The 25,314-nt window shown below is 42.4% G+C and overlaps 1 protein-coding gene across 1 annotated transcript in view; it reads left to right on the forward strand.

Annotated features, from left to right (window-relative positions):
- The window catches only part of DLGAP2 (DLG associated protein 2), a 265,272-nt gene that overhangs the window by 143,385 nt on the left and 96,573 nt on the right, over positions 1 to 25,314 (forward strand). Inside the window, exons 3-4 of the mRNA XM_066590331.1 lie at positions 13,049 to 13,257; positions 21,309 to 21,456. Coding sequence (XP_066446428.1) covers positions 13,049 to 13,257; positions 21,309 to 21,456 — 357 coding nt within the window. The remainder of the gene's footprint in view (positions 1 to 13,048; positions 13,258 to 21,308; positions 21,457 to 25,314) is intronic.

The following is a 25,314-nucleotide window of genomic DNA, read 5'->3' on the forward strand; positions in this document are numbered from 1 at the left end:
GTGTGGGCCGAAGCCCACCTGCATTTAATCTGACGTAAGCTCTGCTGTCCAGGGCACTGCAATGGGATACATTTATGTACAGCCGGTGGGTTCCAGGGAGCCACCCATGCTGTGGGTGCACACGGAATTCCCATTGCGGAGTTGTACCTGCCTGTGACTATTTATAAAAAACCCTGGTCTGACTGGGGCATGCAGACACCTTGACAGAATGGATAGTGTGTGGCACATAGGTTCCCCATTGCTATGCCCACGTGTGCAGCTCCTGATGGCGGTGGCACAGGATTATATTTCTCAGTAGTAATGTACCTCAGAAAAAATTGGCCATGCCCAACCAAGATGGCAGGTGAAACCCATTAATCGCTTTGGTTAATGTGGCTTAAGTGGTAACTAGGCCTGGAGGCAGCCCAGTTTAACGAAAAATTGGTTCAAGTTAAAGTTTCAACGCTTTTAAGAGCATTGAAACGTATAAAAATTGTTTAGAAAAATTATATGAGTGAGCCTTGTGGCCCTAAGAAAAATTGCCCGTTCGGCGTGATTATGTGAGGTTTCAGGAGGAGGAGCAGGAGGAGGAGGAGGAATATTATACACAGATTGATGAAGCAGAAATGTCCCCGTTTTGGATGGCGAGAGAGAACGATGCTTCCATCCGCTGGTGCAGCCTACGTATTGCTTAGGTATCGCTGCTGTCCGCTGGTGGAGAAGAGAAGTCTGGGGAAATCCAGGCTTTGTTCATCTTGATGAGTGTAAGCCTGTCGGCACTGTCGGTTGACAGGCGGGTACGCTTATCTGTGATGATTCCCCCAGCCGCACTAAACACCCTCTCTGACAAGACGCTAGCCGCAGGACAAGCAAGCACCTCCAGGGCATACAGCGCGAGTTCAGGCCACGTGTCCAGCTTCAACACCCAGTAGTTGTAGGGGGCAGAGGCGTCACCGAGGACGGTGCTGCAATCGGCTACGTACTCCCTCACCATCCTTTTACAGTGCTCCCGCCAACTCAGCCTTGACTGGGGACCGGTGACACAGTCTTGCTGGGGAGCCATAAAGCTGGCAAAGGCCTTGGAGAATGTTCCCCTGCCTGATCTCTACACCTCCCCTGCTACCTGGCCCTCGGAACTGCGCCTTCTGCCACTAGCGCTGTCGGATGGGAATTTTACCATCAGTTTGACCACCAGCGCCCTGTAGTATAGCATCATTCTCGAACCCCTTTGCTCTTCGGGAATGAGAGTGCAAAGGCTCTCCTTATACCGTGGATCGAGCAGTGTGTACACCCAGTAATCCGTAGTGGCCAGAATGCGTGTAACGCGAGGGTCACGAGAAAGGCATCCTAACATGAAGTCAGCCATGTGTGCCAGGGTACCTGTACGCAACACATGGCTGTCCTCACTCGGAAGATCACTTTCAGGATCCTCCTCCTCCTCCTCTGGCCATACACGCTGAAAGGATGACAGGCAAGCAGCATCTGTCCCCTCAGCAGTGGGCCAAGCTGTCTCTTCCCCCTCCTCCTCATGCTCCTCCCCCTCCTCCTCAACGCGCTGAGATATAGACATGAGGTTGCTCTGACTATCCAGCGACATACTGTCTTCCCCCGCCTCCGTTTCTGATTCCAAAGCGTCTGCCTTTATGCTTTGCAGGGAACTTCTCAAGAGGCATAGCAGAGGAATGGTGACACTAATGATTGCAGCATCCCCGCTCACCATCTGGGTAGACTCCTCAAATTTTCCAAGGACCTGGCAGATGGCTGCCAACCAGGCCCACTCTTCTGTAAATAATTGAGGAGGCTGACTCCCACTGCGCCGCGCAAGTTGGAGTTGGTATTCCACTATAGCTCTACGCTGCTCATAGAGTCTGGCCAACATGTGGAGCGTAGAGTTCCACTGTGTGGGCACGTCGCACAGCAGTCGGTGCACTGGCAGATTAAACCGATGTTGCAGGGTCCGCAGGGTGGCAGCGTGCGTGTGGGATTTGCGGAAATGTGCGCAGAGCTGGCGCACCTTTCCGAGCAGGTATGACAAGTGGGGGTAGCTTTTCAGAAAGCGCTGAACCACCAAATTAAAGACATGGGCCAGGCATGGCACGTGCGTGAGGCTGCCGAGCTGCAGAGCCACCACCAGGTTACGGCCGTTGTCACACATGACCATGCCCGGTTGGAGGCTCAGCGGCGCAAGCCAGCGGTCGGTCTGCTCTGTCAGACCCTGCAGCAGTTCGTGGGCCGTGTGCCTCTTCTCTCCTAAGCTGAGTAGTTTCAGCACGGCCTGCTGACGCTTGCCCACCGCTGAGCTGCCACGCCGCGTGACACCGACTGCTGGCGACGTGCTGCTGCTGACACATCTTGATTGCGAGACAGAGGTTGCGTAGGAGGAGGAGGAGGGTGGTTTAGTGGAGGAAGCATACACCCCCGCAGATACCACCACCGAGCTGGGGAACGCAATTCGGGGGGTGGGTAGGACGTGAGCGGTCCCAGGCTCTGACTCTGTCCCAGCCTCCACTAAATTCACCTAATGTGCCGTCAGGGAGATATAGTGGCCCTGCCCGCCTGTGCTTGTCCACGTGTCTGTTGTTAAGTGGACCTTGGCAGTAACCGCGTTGGTGAGGGCGTGTACAATGTTGTGGGAGACCTGGTCGTGCAGGACTGGGACGGCACATCGGGAAAAGTAGTGGCGACTGGGAACCGAGTAGCGCGTGGCCGCCGCCGCCATCATGCTTTTGAAAGCCTCCGTTTCCACAAGCCTATATGGCAGCATCTCTAGGCTGATCAATTTTGCAATGTGCACGTTTAACGCTTGAGCGTGGGGGTGCGTGGCGTCGTACTTGCGCTTGCGCTCAAACTGTGGCGCTAGCGACGTCTGGACGCTACGCTGAGAGACATTGCTGGATGGGGCCGAGGACAGCGGAGGTGAAGGTGTGGGTGCAGGCCAGGAGACGGTACTGCCTGTGTCCTCAGAGGGGGGTTGGATCTCAGTGGCAGGTTGGGGCACAGGGGGAGAGGCAGTGGTGCAAACCGGAGGCGGTGAACGGGCATCGTCCCACCTTGTGGGGTGCTTGGCCATCATATGCCTGCGCATGCTGGTGGTGGTGCCTCCCCAGCTGATCTTGGCGCGACAAAGGTTGCACACCACTGTTCGTCAGTCGTCAGGCGTCTCTGTGAAAAACTGCCACACCGTAGAGCACCTTGACCCCTGCAGGGTGGCATGGCGCGAGGGGGCGCTTTGGGAACCAGTTGGTGGATTATTTGGTCTGGCCCTGCCTCTACCCCTGGCCACCGCACTGGCTCGGCCTGTGCCCACACCCTGACTTGGGCCTCCGCGTCCTCGCCCGCGTCCACGTCCTATAGGCCTACCCCTACCCCTCAGCATGGTGTATTACCAGTGATTTGATTTCCCAGCCAGGAAATAAATTGGCGCAAGCCTGCTGTTAAACTTAGCTGGCTGCGTATGATTTTTTTTACGTTCTCCACCCAGCACACACGTACCCAGAACGCTGAGGACTGTCAGAGGCAGGCCAAATATATTTTTTTCCCTTTTTTTTCAAGGAAAGGCCCACTGCGTATATTCAATCAATAATAAATATGTCTTCTGGCCCTGCAAATGTGTCACAGAACTGCAGGGTTGCAGAGTTATTAACTACAGCAGAGCAGTGATTTCCCAGGCAGGAAATAAATTGGCGCAAGCCTGCTGTTAAACTTAGCTGGCTGCGTATGATTTTTCTTTACGTTCTCCACCCACCACACACGTACCCAGAACGCTGAGGACTGTCAGAGGCAGGCCAAATAGAATGTTTTCCCTTTTTTTTCAAGGAAAGGCCCACTGCGTATATTCAATCAATAATAAATATGTCTTCTGGCCCTGCAAATGTGTCACAGAACTGCAGGGTTGCAGAGTTATTAACTACAGCAGAGCAGTGATTTCCCAGGCAGGAAATAAATTGGCGCAAGCCTGCTGTTAAACTTAGCTGGCTGCGTATGATTTTTCTTTACGTTCTCCACCCACCACACACGTACCCAGAACGCTGAGGACTGTCAGAGGCAGGCCAAATAGAATGTTTCCCTTTTTTTTTTTTTAAAGGGAAGGCCCACTGACTATATTCAATCAGATAAGAAATGTGTTCCACAGAACTGCAGTGTTATATGAAGTGCAGCAGAGCGGTGATTTTTCCCAGGCAGGAAATAAATTGGCGCAAGCCTGCTGTTAAACGTAGCTGGCTGCGTATGATTTATTTACGTTCTCCACCCACCACACACGTACCCAGAACGCTGAGGACTGTCAGAGGCAGGCGAAATAGAATGTTTCCCTTTTTTTTTAAAGAAAAGGCCCACTGACTATATTCAATCAATAATATATGTCTTCTGGCCCTGCCTACACAATTCTGTCCCTGTAGTATTACTGCAGGGCGCAATGCTCTGCACAGCCGATTTTGAAAAAAAAAAAAAAAAAGCAACACTGCTAACAGCAGCCTGCACAGTACTGCACACGGTTAAATGTGGCCCTAAGAAGGACCGTTGGGGTTCTTGAAGCCTACACTCACTCCTAACACTCTCCCTGCCTAACCACCACTTCTGTCCCTGTAGTATTACTGCAGGGCGCAATGCTCTGCACAGCCGATTTTGAAAAAAAAAAAATATGCAACACTGCTAACAGCAGCCTGCACAGTACTGCACACGGTTAAATGTGGCCCTAAGAGGGACCGTTGGGGTTCTTGAAGCCTACACTCACTCCTAACACTCTCCCTGCCTAACCACCACTTCTGTCCCTGTAGTATTACTGCAGGGCGCAATGCTCTGCACAGCCGATTTTGAAAAAAAAAAAAATCCAACACTGTTAACAGCAGCCTGCACAGTACTGCACACGGTTAAATGTGGCCCTAAGAAGGACCGTTGGGGTTCTTGAAGCCTACACTCACTCCTAACACTCTCCCTGCCTAACCACCACTTCTGTCCCTGTAGTATTACTGCAGGGCGCAATGCTCTGCACAGCCGATTTTGAGAAAAAAAAAAAAGGTGCAACACTCCTAACAGCAGCCTCCACACTACTGCACACGGATAGATGTGGCCCTAAGAAGGACCGTTGGGGTTCTTGAAGCCTACACTCACTCCTAACACTCTCCCTACAGCAGCTCCAACACAACAGCACTTTCCCTCAGCTATCTCACAAGGCATCTGAGGCGAGCCGCGGGAGGGGCCGACTTTTATACTCGGGTGACATCTGATCTCCCCAGCCACTCACAGCAGGGGGGGTTTATAGGGCTGGAACATCACAGGGGGAAGTTGTAATGCCTTCCCTGTCTTTCAATTGGCCAGAAAAGCGCGCTAACGTCTCAGACAGGAAACTGAAAGTAACCCGAACATCGCGTGGTACTCGTTACGAGTAACGAGCATCCCGAACACGCTAATATTCGCCCGAGCATCAAGCTCGGACGAGTACGTTCGCTCATCTCTAGTACCTACATAAAACTATAGTTCGCCATGCAAAATACAAGCCCTCATGGCCAAGTTGATAGAAAAATTAAAATGTTATAGCTTTTGAAAAGTGGAGATGAAAATCCCCCAAAAAGTGTTGCATCCTCATGGCCAAAATAGGCCTACCCTTAAGGGGTTAAGGGTAGGCTAGGTATTAGGTAGACTGGGAGTATAAGCTGTTACTCTCCCACAACACATAGCTTTCAGCTGCATTCCTTAGGTGAGTGCAGCCCTTTAAATCTTTCTTCATATTTGCAGATTTCTGAATGTAATGCTGTGTTAGCCATTTCTAGATTATAGTGAATTCTTCCATATGCATGAGTCAGCTTTAGTAATTGACGTTTAGTCCAGAAATACATCATTATTAAGAAAAGGAGAAGTAAGTCACGCTGTTTTCAATGCACTTTCTTGCAATCTGAGCTAGTCAGGGAAAATACATTAACTCCAGAAGAGACAATGCAAAGCAGAACAGCAGCCATAACTAAGCATCATTTGGCCTCATTCAATTGTATATTGTTATACTGTATATTTAGAACATTTTATTCACACATTACTCACGTGTATACAGGTGTATGTAATGTTGCCTTTTTCCTGTTAACAAGAGAATATAATGTCATTATGAGCCTTTTATGTGGCAGTAATGTTACATCAGTACCTCAGGTAGCGCTATGTATAAACAATGTGAAAATTGGGTGCTTTTACACAGAATAATAGAAACTGCTGCATGTGTTTCTCCTTGTGCCAACAGAGATGTTTAACAAGTAAAAGTATCAGAGAAAGTTTATTCATGCATCTCTAATATACAAATCCTACAGGCTTTTTCGTGCACCACACTTTGACCCCTTTGAGTCACCTTTGGTGGATGATTTTGGTGTCATTAGATTTGTGACATCCTCACGACCACCGTAAAATCATAAAATTTGAGTTTGATACATTGAGTTACCCGTCAGGCAAAGTCAAAGTTCCTATGATAAGTCTAGCGGCATGGTTGTGTTTCAGCCAACAGCGCCACTAAGGAGAGTCAAGGCTCCTTCACACTGGCGAGGGTGATATCAAGCCTTGAATCACTGCCCGGTATCGCCCTCACAGTCCATTTGAAACCTTTGGATGCGAGGCGTTTTTACGTGGAAATAGCCTCACATCCCTGCAGGGCTGAAGGAATCCCCCGACATGACATGACTCTCACAGCCACAGCAGGGGATTGCATTGGTCTTCCATTGTTTGAAATGGGGCCGGCGCTGCTGCCATGGGCCCCATTGAATACAATGGGCAGTATTGCGAAAGGACATGCTGCAATTTTTTTCATTGCATAGCATCGCAGTGCAGTGCCATGCAGGGAAACATCGCAAATGAACCGATCATATGTTCCCGTAGCAAAAGCACTGGGAGAACTCTGCGATGCTCTGCTGCAGCTGTGACAGCCGTGGCGGGAATTCCCTTTATCCCCGCAGTGATGCAAGGCTATTTTCACATGAAAACACCTTGCATCCACGGGGCTTTCATGGATGGCGAGTGTGATATCGGACAGTATCGCCCACACCAGTGTGAAAGAGCCCTTAATCTCATATTCTTTCTGAGTAAAACTCTTAAAAGCTATGTTCACCTGACTGCGACCCTTCTCTTGTCCCACAATGCTTCATGGTCTGACAGAATACTTCCTTTTTATTTCTATTTATTAAGCTTTGTTTTCCAAAGTTAATTCACTCAGTTCAAATCAAATTTGCGGAGGCTGGAACATTTCCGTCTTTACTCTGCTCATCTTTAATTATCATTTAGAATCCCTGTCTACTAGAATTATCAAGACCGTTTTCCTTCTGTGATCTCCATTTCTGATGTCTGGTTGGATTACATTCATTTGTGATGTAACAACTGCAAAATGTTTGCCTTGAGGACATCTAATATGGCATTTGTGTGTATGATAGAAATGAATTAGATTTCCTTGCATACAGCTCTTATTATTTTATAGTGCTCACTAATTCCATAAAGGGATCCACAGTATATGTAACTTGCAGTATGTTGTAGAAGGGGAAATACAAATGTTTTAATATACCTTTTCCATATTTTGATCATTTATATACAGTAGTATTCAGCAGTGTCAATAGGTCCACCTGTCTTACTGAACCAGGATATCATATTTTGTCCATAAAATGGCAAAGCTTACTCTTACTCTCAAACATGCTGCTTGGCCATGTGATAGGTACTCAATAGAGCATTCCTTGTGGACCCAATTCAGGTCATAGTTCAGCCATCCAAGATTTTGGGCCTATGGTCTCCTCAGTTATAAATTATCTGTCAATTTGCATCAATGAAATACACATCTTTTAAGGGCTCAGTCACACAGGCGGTTTTTCATACAATTTTTTTTGTGCGCGCAACTGATGCGCTCACAAAAATCGTGTGACCGAGGCACATAGTGATCCATTCTGTAATGTGAGAGCACTTGGACATTACATCCTAGACTTAGGGTATCGAACAGTGTCTACACGAATCAACAGAAGGTGTTTGCACAACATTGGGCTACAAGCCAGACATTCAGCAGTAGGTTTTCCCTTGACCTCATGCTGCCGCTCTCGAAAGGCTAGCATGGTGCAGAGAAAGATGGCAATGGAGGCTGGAATGGAGGTCTGTCCTCTTCAGTGAGTCATGCTATTTTTTTAGATGTAGTGATAACCAAAGATTGGTCTGGTGACCATGTGGGTAATGCCATGAAGAGGCCTTCACGAGGGAACATCACATCAGTCCTACTCCCGGTATTGTGGTGTGGGTTGGCATAATGTATGGTAGCCAAACCCCTCTAGTCTTTATTCCAGGTACACTGAGTGCTGAGAGTTTGATGTTGATTTGGTTGTGGAACCAGTGGTATGACCATTTTTCCCAAGTGTCTCAGGAGCTGTTTTTCAACATGGCAATGCCAGGCCATATGTTGCTCATGCAACTGTGAGCCTGCTTGTGTGTTCTAAACATGCTGCCGTGGCCTACAGCGTCTCCAGACTGGTCGGCCATAGCAAAGGGAGCAGCCAGAGCAGCTTGGTTATTTGCATGTTCCAGTAAATTCAGTATGGCAGAACATTACTCAGATAAGCATTAATAACCTCATTGATAACATGCCAAGGCATGTCAGTGTCTGTATTGTTGTATGTAATAAAAGGTGCTTCATGTGTGGGATTGCTGAGTAAGACGTTCTCAGGCAAGAACAAGGTTCTGCTTACTTGGGGTTCCTAAAATTCAAGGCAGAGAAAGTGTAATACTGCTAGTGGCAGCCCGTTCTTTACTTCTCTGTGCAGGTGGAAGCCATAAATAGAATGTTAATAGCAGGACATTTAGTAGCCCACCAAAGTTTAAATGTCCTGCTTCTGCTCTGTACTATGATGGCCTGATGAAGTGGCCAGTCCTTGGCGGAGAAACGCATTGCCAGACTCCCAATTGGATGTTTTGAATCTGTGTTAATAAATAAAGATATTTAGACTTATCTCGCTGTCCCCTGACCACACTTTCAGTTCCACAGTTCCATTCTATTTCTGCATGTGGCACTCATATGCTATATTGAATAAATCAAGATATTTTGAATATTTTGTTTCCATTTTTACAAAATTTGCATATCATTAACATATCTTTCAATTCTGCGATTTTTATAATTCCATGACTTTCTTCTTGGTGTTGCAATTACAATGTTGAGGCGTGCAGTACAGTTATTTTCCTTGCCCAGATTTGACATTTACATTATGGAAAAAAAGGGTTGACTTGTCACTTTTTGACACAGATTTTCAGAAGAGTCCGCAATAGGTTTTCTGCGTGCAGATTAGGCCCACTGAATGAAGCTAGTCTGCCATGCAAGAGCAGAATCTGCAGCTTTTCTGCACAGTTTTTCAGGAAATACCTCATGTAAGGGTTTAAACACATGGACGTGCTGTTGTCTCGTTTTTATTTTTAAGGCAGCAAAATGGGATGATTCGAAACCATTGATTTTATTGATTTCATTTTCACTTTTGGGATTCTCGCAAGTTAGTAATATGCACGAGAAAAAATAGGACTTACCATATATTTCTTGCATGTGGTTTGTCCACGTGCGAGAAAGATAGGGCAGGACCTATATTGCAGCTTTTTTTAATTAAACTCGTTCGCTATGGTGCAGAGTTTGAATAGTCAAAAAAATAAATAACAGTGGTATTGGCGCATGCACCCATGTGTTTAAGCCCTTAGGCATTTATTTTGCAGTAGATTTTTACTCCACATGTGAATCCACCCTATATGATAAAAAACATACACTCATTGTCCAAAAAAAAAATCAAATACATTGAAGGAGTTGTCAGGAATAAATTAAACTTTATAGGTGTAATAGTAATGTTTATATACGTAAGTGCAAACTCATAGGCTGTCAAAGTTGGCATCCCAGATAGGCCCATACATGCTCTATTAACGATAAATCTGATGACCGGGCAGCCACGGAAGTGTGACAATGTTGTGGAGGCTCCTGTGACCCCCTTGTGTGTCCGGCTGAGCATTATCCTGCTGCCTCTTGGAAGCCGCCATGAGAGGAACACATGTTGAACATATCGCTGAGCTGTCATTGTCCCTCGCACTACTACTAGGGATGACCGACTGTAATCACCAGTATAGAAAATAGATAAAGGACAATTAATGAGCAATAAGAAATAAATCGCCAAAAATTCTTAAATACATTAAACATAAAAACTTGATGGGGAATTTATTTAGCCATCGGAGGTAGCTTTCTTTTGAAAGCTGCTGATTTTAACACACACAATGTTTGTAACTTTTTTAGTTTTCAAAACTTTGGTGGGGCTTCACTGAGGGCATGTGGCTTCCTCAGAACCAATATATTTACTGCAACATGCTGGAGCCTCCTTGGCTCATTTCTTTCCAGTAAACTTTAGATGAAGTAAATTCCTTCCTTGATGTAAACATTAGGTCATTTTCTGATTACACATTCTCTTTAAAGTCAAATTAGCTTTGCCCCTAATAGGGTTAAATAGCTACTGGACCTGACAAGGCGAGTCAAAAAAATAGTGTGGACTATAAGAGATATTGCCTATTGCCACCCATCTGAATATTAGAAACTGGTGTATGACAAAAAGTGCTGCATATTTATCAATGCATTGCACTAGTTTACCCCAGGCCTTAACAGGTCTTATCTAGTTAACTGACACTATATGGCTGTCAAAACATAGCTATACCAGACATGTTGGCTTTTAATCCATTTACTGTAACATTAAAAAAAAAAGTAGGTTACAGACTGCCATTTTTGTCGTCATTTGGCATCATTGCAGCAGCACTATTGTTCATTGGTTCCACAGTTTTTTCTTCTGCAGTAATATTTATTTGTGGCACCAATTGTGTGGTAATGACTACAATGGAACCAAAACATTCTAGTACATCCATGTGTTCTGTCTTATCAGAAACAAGCTTGTAAAATGAGATTTTTTAAAATAATTTTTTTCTCTTTGGCCTCCCTCACACAGGTGTTGCGTTAAGCGCCGCAATTTAAATCGTGCCCCTTTGCTGTGATTTTACATTCACTTTCGGCAGCAGGGTGCTGCAGCTGACCGCGGAGTTTAGCATACCTCATTATAGATTAGGTGTGATAAACATTCAAAACTGAACAGACTCCGCTGAAAAATTGCGTTGCTGGAAAGCGCTGCAATTTGGTGTCTGTCTGAGACGCGATGAAAGCGCTACGCTAATCACGGTAAAACACGTCTATGTGAGGGAGGCCTTACAGTGTAGCACCTGGAATATCTTATGCTGCATTTAGATGTTACAACATTTGTTCAAAAAATCAAGCAAAAGTGAATAGGTAATTGCTGAATCACTTGCTGTAATCTTTGAGAGCAGAAGTCCCAGAACATTGGAGTAGGGAAAATGTTGTCCCTATCTTCAAAAAAGGGAAGAAGATGGACCCAGGAAACTACAGGCCTGTGAGCCGGACTTCTATACCGTGAAAGATCTTTGATCAAATTATTAAACAGCATGTATGCAATTACTTGGATAAAAATAAAGTAATTAGCCAGAGCAGAATGGGTTTGTAACAAACAAGTCATGTCGGACTAATCTAATTTCCTTCTATGACTGGGTTAATCAGGTAAATGGGGTGGATATAGTATATCTTGACTTTAGTAAAGCATTTGACAAAGTATCTCATACCATACTTATTGAAAAAAATGACCGAATATGGGATTGACAAGGCAACTGTTAGGTGGTCATAAATGGCTGCACATCCAAGTGGAAGAATGTATGAAGTGGGGTACCACAAGGCTGTGTCCTAGACCCAGTGTTGTCCAGCATTTTTATAAATGATCTGGAGGAGGGAATTGAGGGGAAACTGATCAAGTTTGCGAGCGACACAAAGCTAGAAGGGATGGCTAACACTAGGGAAGAGAGAGAGTATTCAAAAAGATCTAGAAAAGCTTGCACAGTGGGCGGCAACTAACAGGATGGTATTTAACTAGGAGAAATGCAAAGTCCTACATCTGGGCAAGAAAAATGAAAAAAGCACATACAGAATGGGAGGAATTGGGCTAAGCAGCAGCACATGGGAAAAAGACTTGGGTATACTAATAGATCATAGACTGAACATGAGTCAACAATATGATGCAGCAGGCAAAAAGGCAAACACAATTCTGGGATGTATTAAGAGAAGCATAGAGTCTAGATCATGTGAGGTAATTATCCCCCTCTACTCTTCATTAGTCAGACCTCATCTGGAATACTGTGTCCAGTTCTGGGCACCGCACTTTTAAAAAAGACCCAGACAAACTGGAGCAATTCAGAGAACGTGAGGTTACTAAGATGCTGAGTGGTCTGCAAATCATGTCCTATGAGGAACGGTTAAAGGATCTGGAAATGCTTAGCTTGCAAAAAAGGAGGCTGAGAGGAGACTTAATAGCTGTCTACAAATATCTGAAGGGCTGTCACACTGCAGCCTTATTCTCATTTGCACAAGGAAAGACTAGAAGCAATGGGATAAAACTGAAAGGGAGAAGACACAGATTAGATATTAGAAAAAACTTTCTGACTGCGAGGATGATCAATGAGTGGGACAGGTTACCATGGGAGGTGGTGAGTTCTCGTTCAATGGAAGTCTACAAACAAAGGCAAGACAGACATCTGTCTGGGATGATTTAGTGAATCCTACACTGAGCAGGGGGTTGGACCTAATGATCCTGGAGGTCCCTTCCAAGTCTACCATTCTGTGAATGATAATCGTTCAATTTAAACGTGGAACAACAACTGAACGATGAACGAGAAGCGAACACTTTTCATTTGTCATTCAGTTTCAGACTAGAAATTATCATTGGCTCATGCACTTATCGTTGCATTTAAACACTCTCTGCTCAGTATTTCACATAGAAATCTGAAACACTGAACAAGAGGTGATTGATTCCCAACAATAATCTGCCTGTCTAAACAGGCTGAACGAGTGTGAACGATATAGCGGTGACGTTACTCACTCGTTCAAATGAGAATCTGCTCATCTAAAAGATGCATTACACTAAATAACATTGTAGGTCAGGTAATGCGATGAGCAATCATTTATATAAGAGCATCTGTAATGTAACTGTTTGTCACATGTTCCCAGGTGCCTCAAGATGAATGGGGAGGGTATCCCTCCGGGAGTAAAGATGAGGAGATTCCATGTCGAAGAATGAGAAGCGGGAGTTATATAAAAGCCATGGAAGAGGACAGCGGGGACTCTGATACAAGTCCAAAAACATCCCCCAAAATATCAGCAAGACCGGAACCGCTATTGAAATCAATAGTACAGCGATCACATGGAGAGGTCCAGAGGTGAGTTCCTCCATGCTGGAAATAATAATTCTCTTGTATTCAAAAAATAGTTCCATTTTGGAGGGAAAACACAAAAAGTATCGTTACTGATTATCTGACTTCTAGCAGTCAGACTATCTTCTACAATTTCTGATGTATCTTTATATTCTAAATAATAGATAAAGTAGCATTTCTCTAAATCCCACTAAATTTGGCTTTTTAGGGTGCAGCCAGCGCACAATGAGGAGGAGGGAGTACACAAGACCAGCGTTCACAGGATCGGTGGGGGTCTCAGCTATCCTGTGTATAGGTGATGAAAGTAATTTTTCCTTTAATCACTGTATAAATGAAAGCTCGGGAAAACACAGTATATATTTGTAGTGTGGAAGGAAATCATCATACACTGAAGGAACCCATGCAAACGCCTTGCAGATGTTGTCCTTGGTGGGATTACAATGGACGCCAGCACTGCAAGACAATAGTGTTAACTACTGAGCCACCGTGTTTCAATTCATCACCATTTTGCATATACTTGTTTGCTGTCAGTGAATGAAAACACTTAGTAGATCACTTTCTTTTGACTATGATAATAGTAAAAATAAACAATAGTTGAATAAACCACAATGACACTGGTTCTGCAGTCCCCATGGGTAAATAGGGCCTCACCTGTTACCAAAATTGATATATCACATCCCATGATTTCAGTCTCCTTCAATCAGACATTTAGAAAGCCTAAATCAGGTACATGTTTTGATACAGAAAAACTTAATTGGGAACTGTTACATTTAATTAAGAAACCTAGAGTGACATTAACAAGCACTCAGCAGTGCAGAGTTCACTAATGCGTAGAGATAGAGGTTTTTCTATTAAATCATCCTCACCAGAAAAGGAAGGAAAGGCATTAAAACCATGTGACTGGAATTTAATTGGAACCAAATGCTGTTTATCATCAGTAAACACATCAACCTTACAATGCATTAAATGAATTAACTTAGCAATTGCTTCCCAAAAAAACACTAGACCAAGAGGAAGTGTGATTCCCTTTTTGTCTGCTTGAGGACAAACTATAGATACAGTACAGTTACAATCAAACTTATTCAACCCGCACTGCAAATTAAGTTTATCTACCAAATAGAATTATGAAGCCCCCTGAAAAGAATCCCAAAAAAAAGCACAAATTTACATATCAGGTGTCATCTCAAGTACACCTGTTGCATTTAATCAAGAGCTTCATTAGTTGCACCAGGTGTACTTGTGATAGAACACATCAAATACCTGGACTGGCTAGGGCTTTGTTGACTGCACTGTTTAATTGCATCTTAAGGCTGATTTAGACACAACGATTTTCGATCAAAAATTACTCAAAGCCATCTTTTGAGCGGTAATCGTTGTGTCTAATTGCGCTGACATCATGCAGTTTTCGTTAAGCCGTCGCTGATCTTGCAGCATGCTGACAGATCAGCAATCAGTTATCAGGAATTCACAGTAGGATACAGCCAATACTATTGTTTCAGCTGTATCCCGCTCCCTGAAGACAGGCAGGTATGAAAAACACAGCTGTCCAGCTGTGTTCTGCATCGGGCGCTCTGAGCAGAGAACAGCTGGATGCAGAATGCAAGCAGCCCCGCTTGTGTTCTGCATCCCCCGCTCTGAGTGCTTGGCTGCATGCATAAAGCTCTGCGTGAGTCACACAGCCTTTTACTGCTGTGGATCCGGCGGTGACATAGCCTATTGCCGCATAAGGCAGCGATATTATACTTTGCATGGCTGATTATCTTATACATGCTGTCATGTGGTCTTCCTGGGGTTTTTTTTGTTTCAATTTCCTGCGCTGTCACTTTGCAATGTAATTGCATATGGGTGATGTTGATTACGTGCCCATAGAGAACAATGGTCTCTCTCGCGTGTAATATACATCAGAATAGAACATGCAGCATTCTTTTTTGTACTTGCGCATTAGGCAATTCCTATATGCAAATATGAGCAGAACTGTGTAATGCAATGTATTTAATTGCCTGCTAATTACCGCGCATCCTCAGGATAGGTCATCAATCGTATTTGCTTGGAAAATTCCTTTATCCATTAACATGCAATTTTCAGTAAGAAAGCCAGTCTCAGTACAGCGCAGTGCACATATTCAAAAATAATGTACATGTGCTCACAATAATTTACAATGGAAACCTGCCATTAAATACATTTATGCCATATACAGTAGACTGGACACTACCTTGTCCAGCTTCCAGAACTCCCATAGAGTAGAATGGAGAGAACCACAGACCTGTACATCATGAATATATTTTGTGGGAAAACCCATAGTCACATGAATTGGGGGAAAGCTTGCAGTACTATTCTTGTCCACTACACAGTGTTTCGATCTGTGCTGGTCCAGATGCACAATAGCTTTGGCATTAGCACAGTGGCTCCAGCGAACAGCTGATAGATGTGGGTGTTGGACCGCACTGATCTACTAGGATAGATCATCAGTAGTAAAACCCTAGAAAACCCCTTGGGCCGCCTTACATGGGCGGGTTCTGTTGTGGAATCCGGCCCTGGCAGCAGCTTTTGCAGGTACCTGCTTTCTTTTCTCTTCATCTGTACTGCAGGGGGTCTGCATAGCTCGCTGTCAGACATGCGCAGTGCATTTAGTTTTAATTCCTACTTTTTCCCTATCATCACCTAGCGGTGATGCAGAATACGTCAATAGCGGCAGGGCTGCGGGTCGGACAGCTTCCATTGACTTCAATGAAAGCCATCTGCGCAAAAATGTAGTTTGCTGTGATTTTTCCTCCACAAGCAAAAACGGCATTTGGTTTCCGCTCCTGTGCAGGAAGAATCATTTTCCGATAGCATGCTATGGGCGGTATTTGCTGTGGAACCCGAAGGCAGACTCCTGTTCCAGATTCCGCAATGCAAATCTTCCTGTGTGCAGGCGGCCTTAAGGTGGCATATTATGAATGATGGTATATGTTTCCTCTGATCAAGACCGTGTACCAGCTTTCTGTTCAGCCCTTTAATTGCCCCTTTTCCAGTTTTACATCATTTTTACATTTAACACTCTATTAATAATCCAGTATTCCAAAGGGGGTATTTACTGACCAGTTAACCATTGCAATCCATTTACATAATCTAAACATCAATGTCAATTACCAAACAGCTAAACAATAAAAGTCCTTCGCTGGTAGGAAGCCAAGTTTAACAATTACCTAACCACTGATACCACCAACCCATCTACCTACTCTAAAAACCTCTAAAAACCTAGAAGCACCAACTGTACACATTAATTTTACTAATGATGATTCCTATAAGGAATAGGTAGAGTCCTGTCACCGACCACCACAAAATAGTCGATGAGTATCACCTATACACCTGCCAACCAGGTAAACAGGGAGGGCCAGACAGATTCGAGGCCACTATGCTCAGAAAGATGTAGCTGCTAATACATTTCTCTAGTTCCATTCCTTCATTCCCCACCATTGACCAGCCATCTTGGTATACACCCATCATGCCCTCCCATCATTAATTTGGTCTCCGTATTCCCATAACCATGCTAGAAGAAATAGCACCATTTTCTGTTGACAGACGTTGTCATACAAGCCATGACCTCATGTATCTTGTATATCTACAATACAATTAAGCACTGTGATTTGGGAAAAACTAGAGCTGACAATCAATGTTCTTGCTACATATTAAACAGTAAGCCATCTTTTCTACAAGCATTATACTTGTGTAATCCCGCATGATGGAGTTCTCTACTGCAGCATTTCTGTACTCCCGGCTCTGACAAGTCTGTTGCCATACTCTACAATCTGATGAAAGATGGGTTTTTAACTCGTATGAAGAGAGTAATTTCTCATCCTTTATCTTGCAGCTGCCTAGCGCTGCTACTTCCTCTTCCTCAATCAATTATTACTGAATAAGATTCTGATTATGGTTCATTATCATTGCAGCCAAGGCATTTATAACAATAATTACCCTTTTTTAGGTTGTGAAATTGGTTGGAGATGTGTATACACTGTATATGTTCAAAGTATATGTTTATCACATATAGATTTGCACTTCATATATAAGTATTTATACTGTGGTATACTCAAGTGATGTAGATACGTTATTGACTTCAGTTTAGTTGACTTAATATATTAGGATTTGACAGTTCTGTAAATCATGCCCTTTAAGAAGTTGAATATAAGACCGGTTTTGTTTGGCATAAAATAAATTATCTGAAGGGTTGGGATTAGAGATGAGCGAGCATACTCGCTAAGGCAAACTTCTCGAGCGAGTAGTGCCTTATTCAAGTACCTGCCCGCTCGTCTCTAAAGATTCGGCTGCGGCGTGGGTGAGAGGTGAGTTGTGGGAGTGAGCAGGGCGGACCGAGTGGGAGAGAATGAGAGAGCTCTCCCCTCTGATCCTCCCCGCTCTTCCCCGCCACTCCCCGCCCCCCGCCAGCAGCCAAATCTTTAGAGACGAGCTGGCAGGTACTCGAATAAGGCACTACTTGCTCAAGTAGTTTGCCATAGCGAGTATGCTCGCTCATCTCTAGTTGGGATCAACCATTTCTATTAATGTAATATCCTTCTTTGGTCAAGTGTTGCGAGGGGGTTCCTAACTACAAGAAGTCTCCCTGCATCAGGGTGGTTAATCCTATGTATTATCAGCTTTCGGTCACAAGCAATCACCTATTCTATATTACTGCTAACAGACACATCATCATCTAAACATTTGTGTCCTTATAAATAAAAAAACAGTCTCTCAAATAGTGTACTATTTAACATCTAGAATATAACATATGCAATATATATCCACAGAATGGGATTTCTGTATCAACTTGTTCTGTTTGCAGCCAAAAATTCATTTTTGACCGATAAAACTGGATAGATGAGAATAGTTTATAATAGAAGGCAATCTGCTGGAAACATAATGTTAAGAAAATTGTAGATCAATGTATCAGTTAATTGTTTTTGGATTGTAGGCTAGAAAGATATAGCATGATGCCAGTATAAGTAGTGAAGGGGTTAAACAAAACCTTTTCTATACCAGTAGGGGTTAGACAGACAAGATAAGAGTCTCCACACTGCCTCCCTTGCATTCCTTTTCACTAAATTGATCATGGCTTCATTGTATGTTATAGTTACACCTTAAAAGGTGTAATTTATATTAAACATTGTAGTTTCAGCCTATCATGTATTATTATTAATCTTGGAGGTATATACTTTTCCTGTGATGTCATTTATGGTATATACCAAATAAACCTTAGAATAAATTAGAAATCATATGATACCACACAGGCTGGTGTGATTTGTATTTCTCCTGGGTCCAGACTTCTGCACGAGATCTGGGATCATCTTCTCTTTGATAAACACATAAATTCTCCTTACACATTACACCTTTAGGGTGCATTCACATGAACGTATATCGGCTCGGTTTTCACGCTGAGCCGATATACGTCCTCCTCATCTGCAGGGGGGTAGGATGGAAGAGCCAGGAGCAGGAACTGAGCTCCCGCCCCCTCTCTGCCTCCTCTCCGCCCCTCTGCACTATTTGCAATGAAAGGAGGTGGGATGGGGTGGGGCTAAGTTCCGAGAATTAGCCCCGCCCCTGTCCCGCCTCTCCCCATTGCAAATTCTTGCAAGTTGACTCATTCTCATACACATCAGAGATCCAGCTCTGCGGTTATTGGCGGGTTTGGACAACTAAACACTTATGTGTATGGGAACCTTAAAGGGGTTATCCCAAAACTGTTTTTTATCTCCTATCCATGGGATAGGTGATAAAAGACTAGTCAGTGATAGTATTACCACTGAGACCTCCCCTGATCCTGAGAGCCAGAGTCCTGTGTCCTCTTCTCTTTTTCAGTATAGACTCACTGCACCCACTGCAGCAAGAAGGAGATTAAATGGAGTGGCAGTCAAGCGTGCACAGTTCCACTCCACTCATTTCAGTGGGGCTGATGGAAATAGCTGAATGCAAGTGCTGGACTATTTTTGGAAGTCACATTGAAGATGAATGGAGTGGCACCTCACATGTTCAACAAACTCTCCATTCAGTCTCCTCCTCACAGTGGAGGGTTTAGTGAGTCCACATTGAAGTGAAAGAGGGATATGGGACCCCTGTTCTCAGGATTGCTGGGTGTCTCAGCAGTGAGGACCCAATCAATCATATTTTCATGACCTATCCTGTGCATAGATGATAAAAGTCAATTTTGGGGTAACCCCTTTAAGGGTACATTCATATTACATTTTGTCTGTGTGCTGTTCTTTTCTGTCCCAGGGTTCCATTTGAATATCCAAAACCGTATTTTAAATGGAACCCTGGACTGAGTCTTTGACTTTAATTAATCAGAGACCAAGAGGTACAAACGTTAGTCTTTGACATGGTTTCTGTGTGTTTCTGCATTTTGGAAGGACACAGTAGTATAGTCAACTGTACTATTGTGTTCTCCAAAAATGTTGGATACAAACAAAAAACATTTCAAATACAGACCAAAGTTAATAGTTCCCTTCAGGGTACTATTTGATTGCCAGTTTCAGCTATTCAAAATGCTGGGACAGAAAGGCATGTCCTGTAGAGTAATGAGTAAACCTACCACAACCATGACTGGACAGTATCAGACTGGAAATGGACATATCCCATTGTCAAGTGGAATAGTAACACCTAGTTGTCAATTTATTCATACAATGCCCGGAGGAATAACAGAGAAATGACACAACACGGACAAACATGCCCCGGAACTGGTATTCTATAAGGAATGTACTAAACTGATGTCAGGAAATCTGAGAGCTCCTCTTTAAAAATAACTTATTGATAGTTTTTTCTGTTAAAACAACTAACTTATTATTATTATGTGATAAGTCCAATTCGACTTACCGTATTTGCTGTCACTACACGTAGATATATCAATGTAAAGGTTAGGGGGAAAAAAGCATTCGTAGGTATGAGAATGCGTCATTCAACACAAAACATAATGTACAAAGAGCTGTTAACAAAACATTAGCTTTGTTAGCATTCTCGGAATAGGACTTGCCTTAAAATGCATGACAGAGTCTTTTTGTAGAGAATATTCTATATTTAAATAATAATATGCTGCAAACAAAAGCAATTCTAGAATAATAAAGTGATTCATCTCACCCCCTTTATCACGTACCTAACTGGCCACATTGTGATATCTGGCATTTAAACCACTTAATACACATATATTAGGCTAAATGTTCCTATAAATGGATCTTAATATTTGCATTAACGCATAGCTATCATGTGGAGTTGTGAATTGTCTACAGTACTACATGCTGCACCGGAGCGCTCTATGCTTTGTATACTAACCTTCATAAGACATTTATCATCCTGGCTTGGTTTTTTAATAATAAAAAGAAAGTGTTTGTATGACTATATGACTAAATGTGTACTGTATAAAGTGTATGTTCAGACACTAAATGGCTGCTATAACTACTATTTAAGGCAGCATTCACATCAAGTCCTTTGTACATGCTTAGTTTGTATACCAGAAAAAGCCCCAACATACAACCCGACACGTCCATAGAGCACCATTAGGTAGACAGAGGCTAAAAGAATCTCCTTGTGGTCTCTGCCTGGTCGGTATACTTGGGTATACTACAAAGAAAGATACGGAATAGAGTAGTAGACTAGGCTTTTTCATCCCATGGAGTACAGTAAAAAAAAATGTATATGTTTTTTTTAACCTAACAGACATCCATCGCAGGCATCCATTAAAGATATACATCATCAGCTCCTCAATAGCTTTTCATGACGAACCCATTAAACGGATTTCATTATATCCTATGGGCTGTAAAGAGATCCACTTAAAGGAAATGTAATGAAAGGCTACAGAAAAGTAAATGGATGCCATTATAGCATATTGGTAACAGATGCCACTGCTTGGCATTTGTCACAGCCCCATTTAACATATACAATGGGAGCTTTTCTCAGTGCATATGTTAAACATAAAAAAAATATAGATGTGAACGGGACCGGAAAATGGATGGAAGAGATGGAATGTGTGAGTCATTTGCATAAACTTGTACAATGCTTTCATCACAATGTTTCTCTTTCGTACTATGTAGCCAGAGCTACCTACAAGCAGCAAATGAAATGGCCGCAGGACAAATTCTGGACCCGTCAGGGAACTATAATTCTCCAAAGTTTCGTTCGAGGAACCAGAGCTACATGAGAGCTGTCAGCACGCTTAGCCAAGCCAGCTGTGTCAGTCAGGTTAGAGAATTCCTACCTTTCCTTTATTTATGGTGCAATAGCAATGATGACTAAACACTCTCCAAGCTAGCCAAACTTTGTCTATATTTTCCGTTATCCTTTTATTAGCAATTATACTTGAGTGAAATGAAGAATAAAACTAACTATTCAGTATTTATTAAGCCGTTATTTATTATTTTTCTCCTAATTCAGTTGGCTAGAAGAAATTCTACTAAATGTTTACACAATGATACTATTAATGAGGAAGCTATCTAAACTGTACTTGAGAATGACTTAGCAGTAGGACCATAGGTATTTAATAGATAGGATAAAGATTACTTTTTAATTAAAAGTAACTAGAATTCAAGAAGAGGCTAATACAACACAAATAATAATCGCTATAGCAAACATGGTTTGTATATATGCTTTAGAGAATAGAAAAAACCTGCTCAAAACTCCACATTTCGTATTAAGTGTGCAAAATTATTTTCTCCAAAGTTCAGTATTTTTCTCAAAGACTTATCAATACGAATGTAATATAATAAATCACGGTTGCACCTCACAACCAGCAGCACACATTCTGCCGCACAATCAATCCAAAAATAACAGGTCAGTACGCAAAGCTTCCATAAAAAAAACTTTTCTATATTTTATTCATTACAATTCAAAAGATGTTACAATACAACAGAGATGAGTCTCCAATGTGCAGCTGACAAGCGGAAGGAATCATACAGCATATCAAGGTCATAGAATTAAATATATGCTCAAAAAATGCATGTATGCAAAATTCTATATCTACAAACATTTAATCGTATATTAAGGAAGCTTGGGGTAAAACACGTGTCGGGGTGCTGGTGGTAAGGTGGGCTTCATACATTATGTACTGCTGCTTATATGCATAGATTCAATGCTTTGTATGCTTGATATGTTATTATATAAGATTAAATGTTTGTTGACATATAATCTTGCATACATGCATTTTTTCAGCATATGTTTAATTCTATGAACTTGATATATTGTATGCCTTCCTTCCTCCTGTCTGCTGCACATTGGAGACTCATCTCTGTTATATTTTAACATCTTTTTAATTGTAATGAATAAAATATAGAAAAGTTTTATCAATATGAATGTATATTCACTAAAGACCAACAAGTGGTTGTCACACTTGATATTTCACGTGGTACAGTATGATGTCCTGGTCTACTTTCCAAAAAGATGCTGGAATAGCCACATCAATAGCAAAGAGTATAGGGAACAGTAGTTATGTGGTGAGTTTGTTGCCTTAAAAATTAACTTTAGCATTTTAAATAATAACCTGTACTTATTCAAGCTGCTGTCTAGCTCACAAATAAAAAATAAAGTAAGGGAATTTATAAGATTTTCTAACGAATAACATTTGTTTGTGTATGTAAAACTATGTGAGATAGCATAAGATTTAAGGAGAATTTGTGATAATATTGCCAACCTGTGATTTTCTTTCTTCATTTTGTGTATGGGTTTTAATTTGAACATTTGAGTTCTTGGCTGTGACAGAATACGCTATGTCCTGGTGGTCCTACTGTTGAATTACAGCTGCAAGCTAAGATAAGAAATTCAAAGTCTATGAAGGAGATACAGAAGTGTTCACCCTTAACTTTCTGCAAATTTTGTTAAGGAATCACATTGCCTCCATCAACTGACTTTCTGCTAAAACATTCCCCCAAGGAGATGTGACCCCATTACAGTATAAAAATGAAACCATTGCTGTGATGACACAGCATCACACTGACAATGTTAAGCTGTTATCGATGTGAAAGTGAGAAAGTGGGAGTCTTTGCATGTAAACTGTAAGAACTGTGTGGACCAAAGGCATGAGGTTGCCGATTCAGTTCAAATTCCAACATTCCCGTGGGGGTGGTAAATAATCACTGGCATGTATGTACGTGTGTTTGTATATGTATGTGTGTGTATGTATATATATATATATATATGTGTGTGTGTGTATATATATATATATATATATATGTGTGTATGTGTGTATATGTGTATATATACATATATATATATATATATATATATATATATATATATATATATATATATATATATATATTCTATCCCCTATCATAACCACACGAAGTGTAACTATATATATGATGTGGTTGTGCTGGGGGTTCTGTTCTAAATGGGTTTTCAGAAAAAAAGAAGAGTAAACCTCTCGCATATTACTCTCTCCTGCTGTGGAAAAAATCCCAGGTTTAAGTTTAGCCTCTCCTCTAAAATCTCCTCAATGCTCCTTATAATCCCTAACCAACAGTTCCCACTGAGTATGGACGTTTCCAGTTTTATATGGTGGAGACAACATCAGCTAACCACACTACGCCATTTCTTTAATAAGTCTAAACTTCGCACAATACAACAATTCTATGCCATATTCAACACCCCCCCCCCCCCCCCCCCATACAAGAGTTCCTACGGATCAGCCAAGTGTTTCATTTTATTCACTCCTCCCCCTGCCCTTCTTACTCTCAAAACTTACCCCTTTTGAAAATGTATGCGTCAATGACCCCAGAGAGGTGCGCTCTTATATTTACTGTATGCTAAACCAACCCACTAATGAAGGGAAATTTCCTTTCATGAGAAAATGGGAGGAGGATTGGGGATAGAGATGGCAGCAGAAAGATGGCAACATTGCCGCACAATGATATATAAAGGTAGACATCTGGAAACCTCAATTAAGATTCTACAAAGAATGTACTTGATTCCACAAAGGGTACACCACCTATTTCCATCAACATCCCCACTATGTTTTCATGGTTGCCAAGAAATGGGGAGCATGCTCTACACCTGGTGGCCCTGCCCAGTAGTGGTCGGGTTGTGGACAGGTCAGTAGCCTACTAAACCAGGTCCAATACCAAAGTCTCCTTCCTACTAGGAGATCGCCCACCACGAATTAGGTCTAGAGTCCATAAACATATACAGTATATTTGTATGGCCACAAGAAAATAAATATGCTGCATGAAAGAATTCATGCAATCAGAACAGATTCTATGGCCAATTTCATGTGGCAACCCTGGATTGATTACCTGGAAGCCCCGGGGCTATACTATAATATCTCAACTACCTAACCTGCCCACCATCAACTAGCTATGATTACCAACTACAATAACTATGGAGAACAAATGTGGATTCTTGACAACCCCCTGTTATGTATTTTTTGTTACCCCCTCCCTCTTACGCATTTTGCTATTAGAATGAAGTGTTATATTGAAGTATATAGTTTTCAAACTTGCAATATTTAGCCCCCTGTGTGGGGAATTAAGACTTTTTAAATGCCAAATTCTGCAAAAATATTCAATAACACCTTGTTGAAACTAAAAGAAAAGTGAACAAAAAGGGAAAGGTGAGAACAGCACATTGTTGTTAAGGTAAGTATATTATATACTTGTTTATTTTCAAGTTATAGCCATATTCAAAGTCATTTTCAAGATTTTGTGTAGCTCCTTTAAGAAGCTTCGCCAGTGGTTGATGATATCTACTGTGCTCCCTGTTAACTAATCAGTTCTGTGCCCAACCACCACCTCCTGCCTTAAAGAATCAAGAATAAGAAGTGCTGCACATTATGGACAATCTATGTAATGTGGAATGCATTGGGAGAATATTGTATAACAGATGGAAGAAGGCTTACAGCTTCCTGCTGGTAATAAAGTTTAAGAAACATATATAGGGCTTTAGGAAGCAAATTTTTGTGACAGTTTTAAGTGAATCCGACAGGAAGGAAATTACAAGTCCTTCCTCTATATTTCCCATAGCTTTGAATCCACTTCTGACGTTGGCTCAAAAAATGGCTCAAAAACTGCCACAAAAGCCTGTGTGTTATACCACCATAAGGCTCATTTC

Source organism: Eleutherodactylus coqui, chromosome 1 (genome assembly GCF_035609145.1).
Source record: "Eleutherodactylus coqui strain aEleCoq1 chromosome 1, aEleCoq1.hap1, whole genome shotgun sequence".
Classification (NCBI taxonomy): Eukaryota; Metazoa; Chordata; class Amphibia; order Anura; family Eleutherodactylidae; genus Eleutherodactylus; species Eleutherodactylus coqui.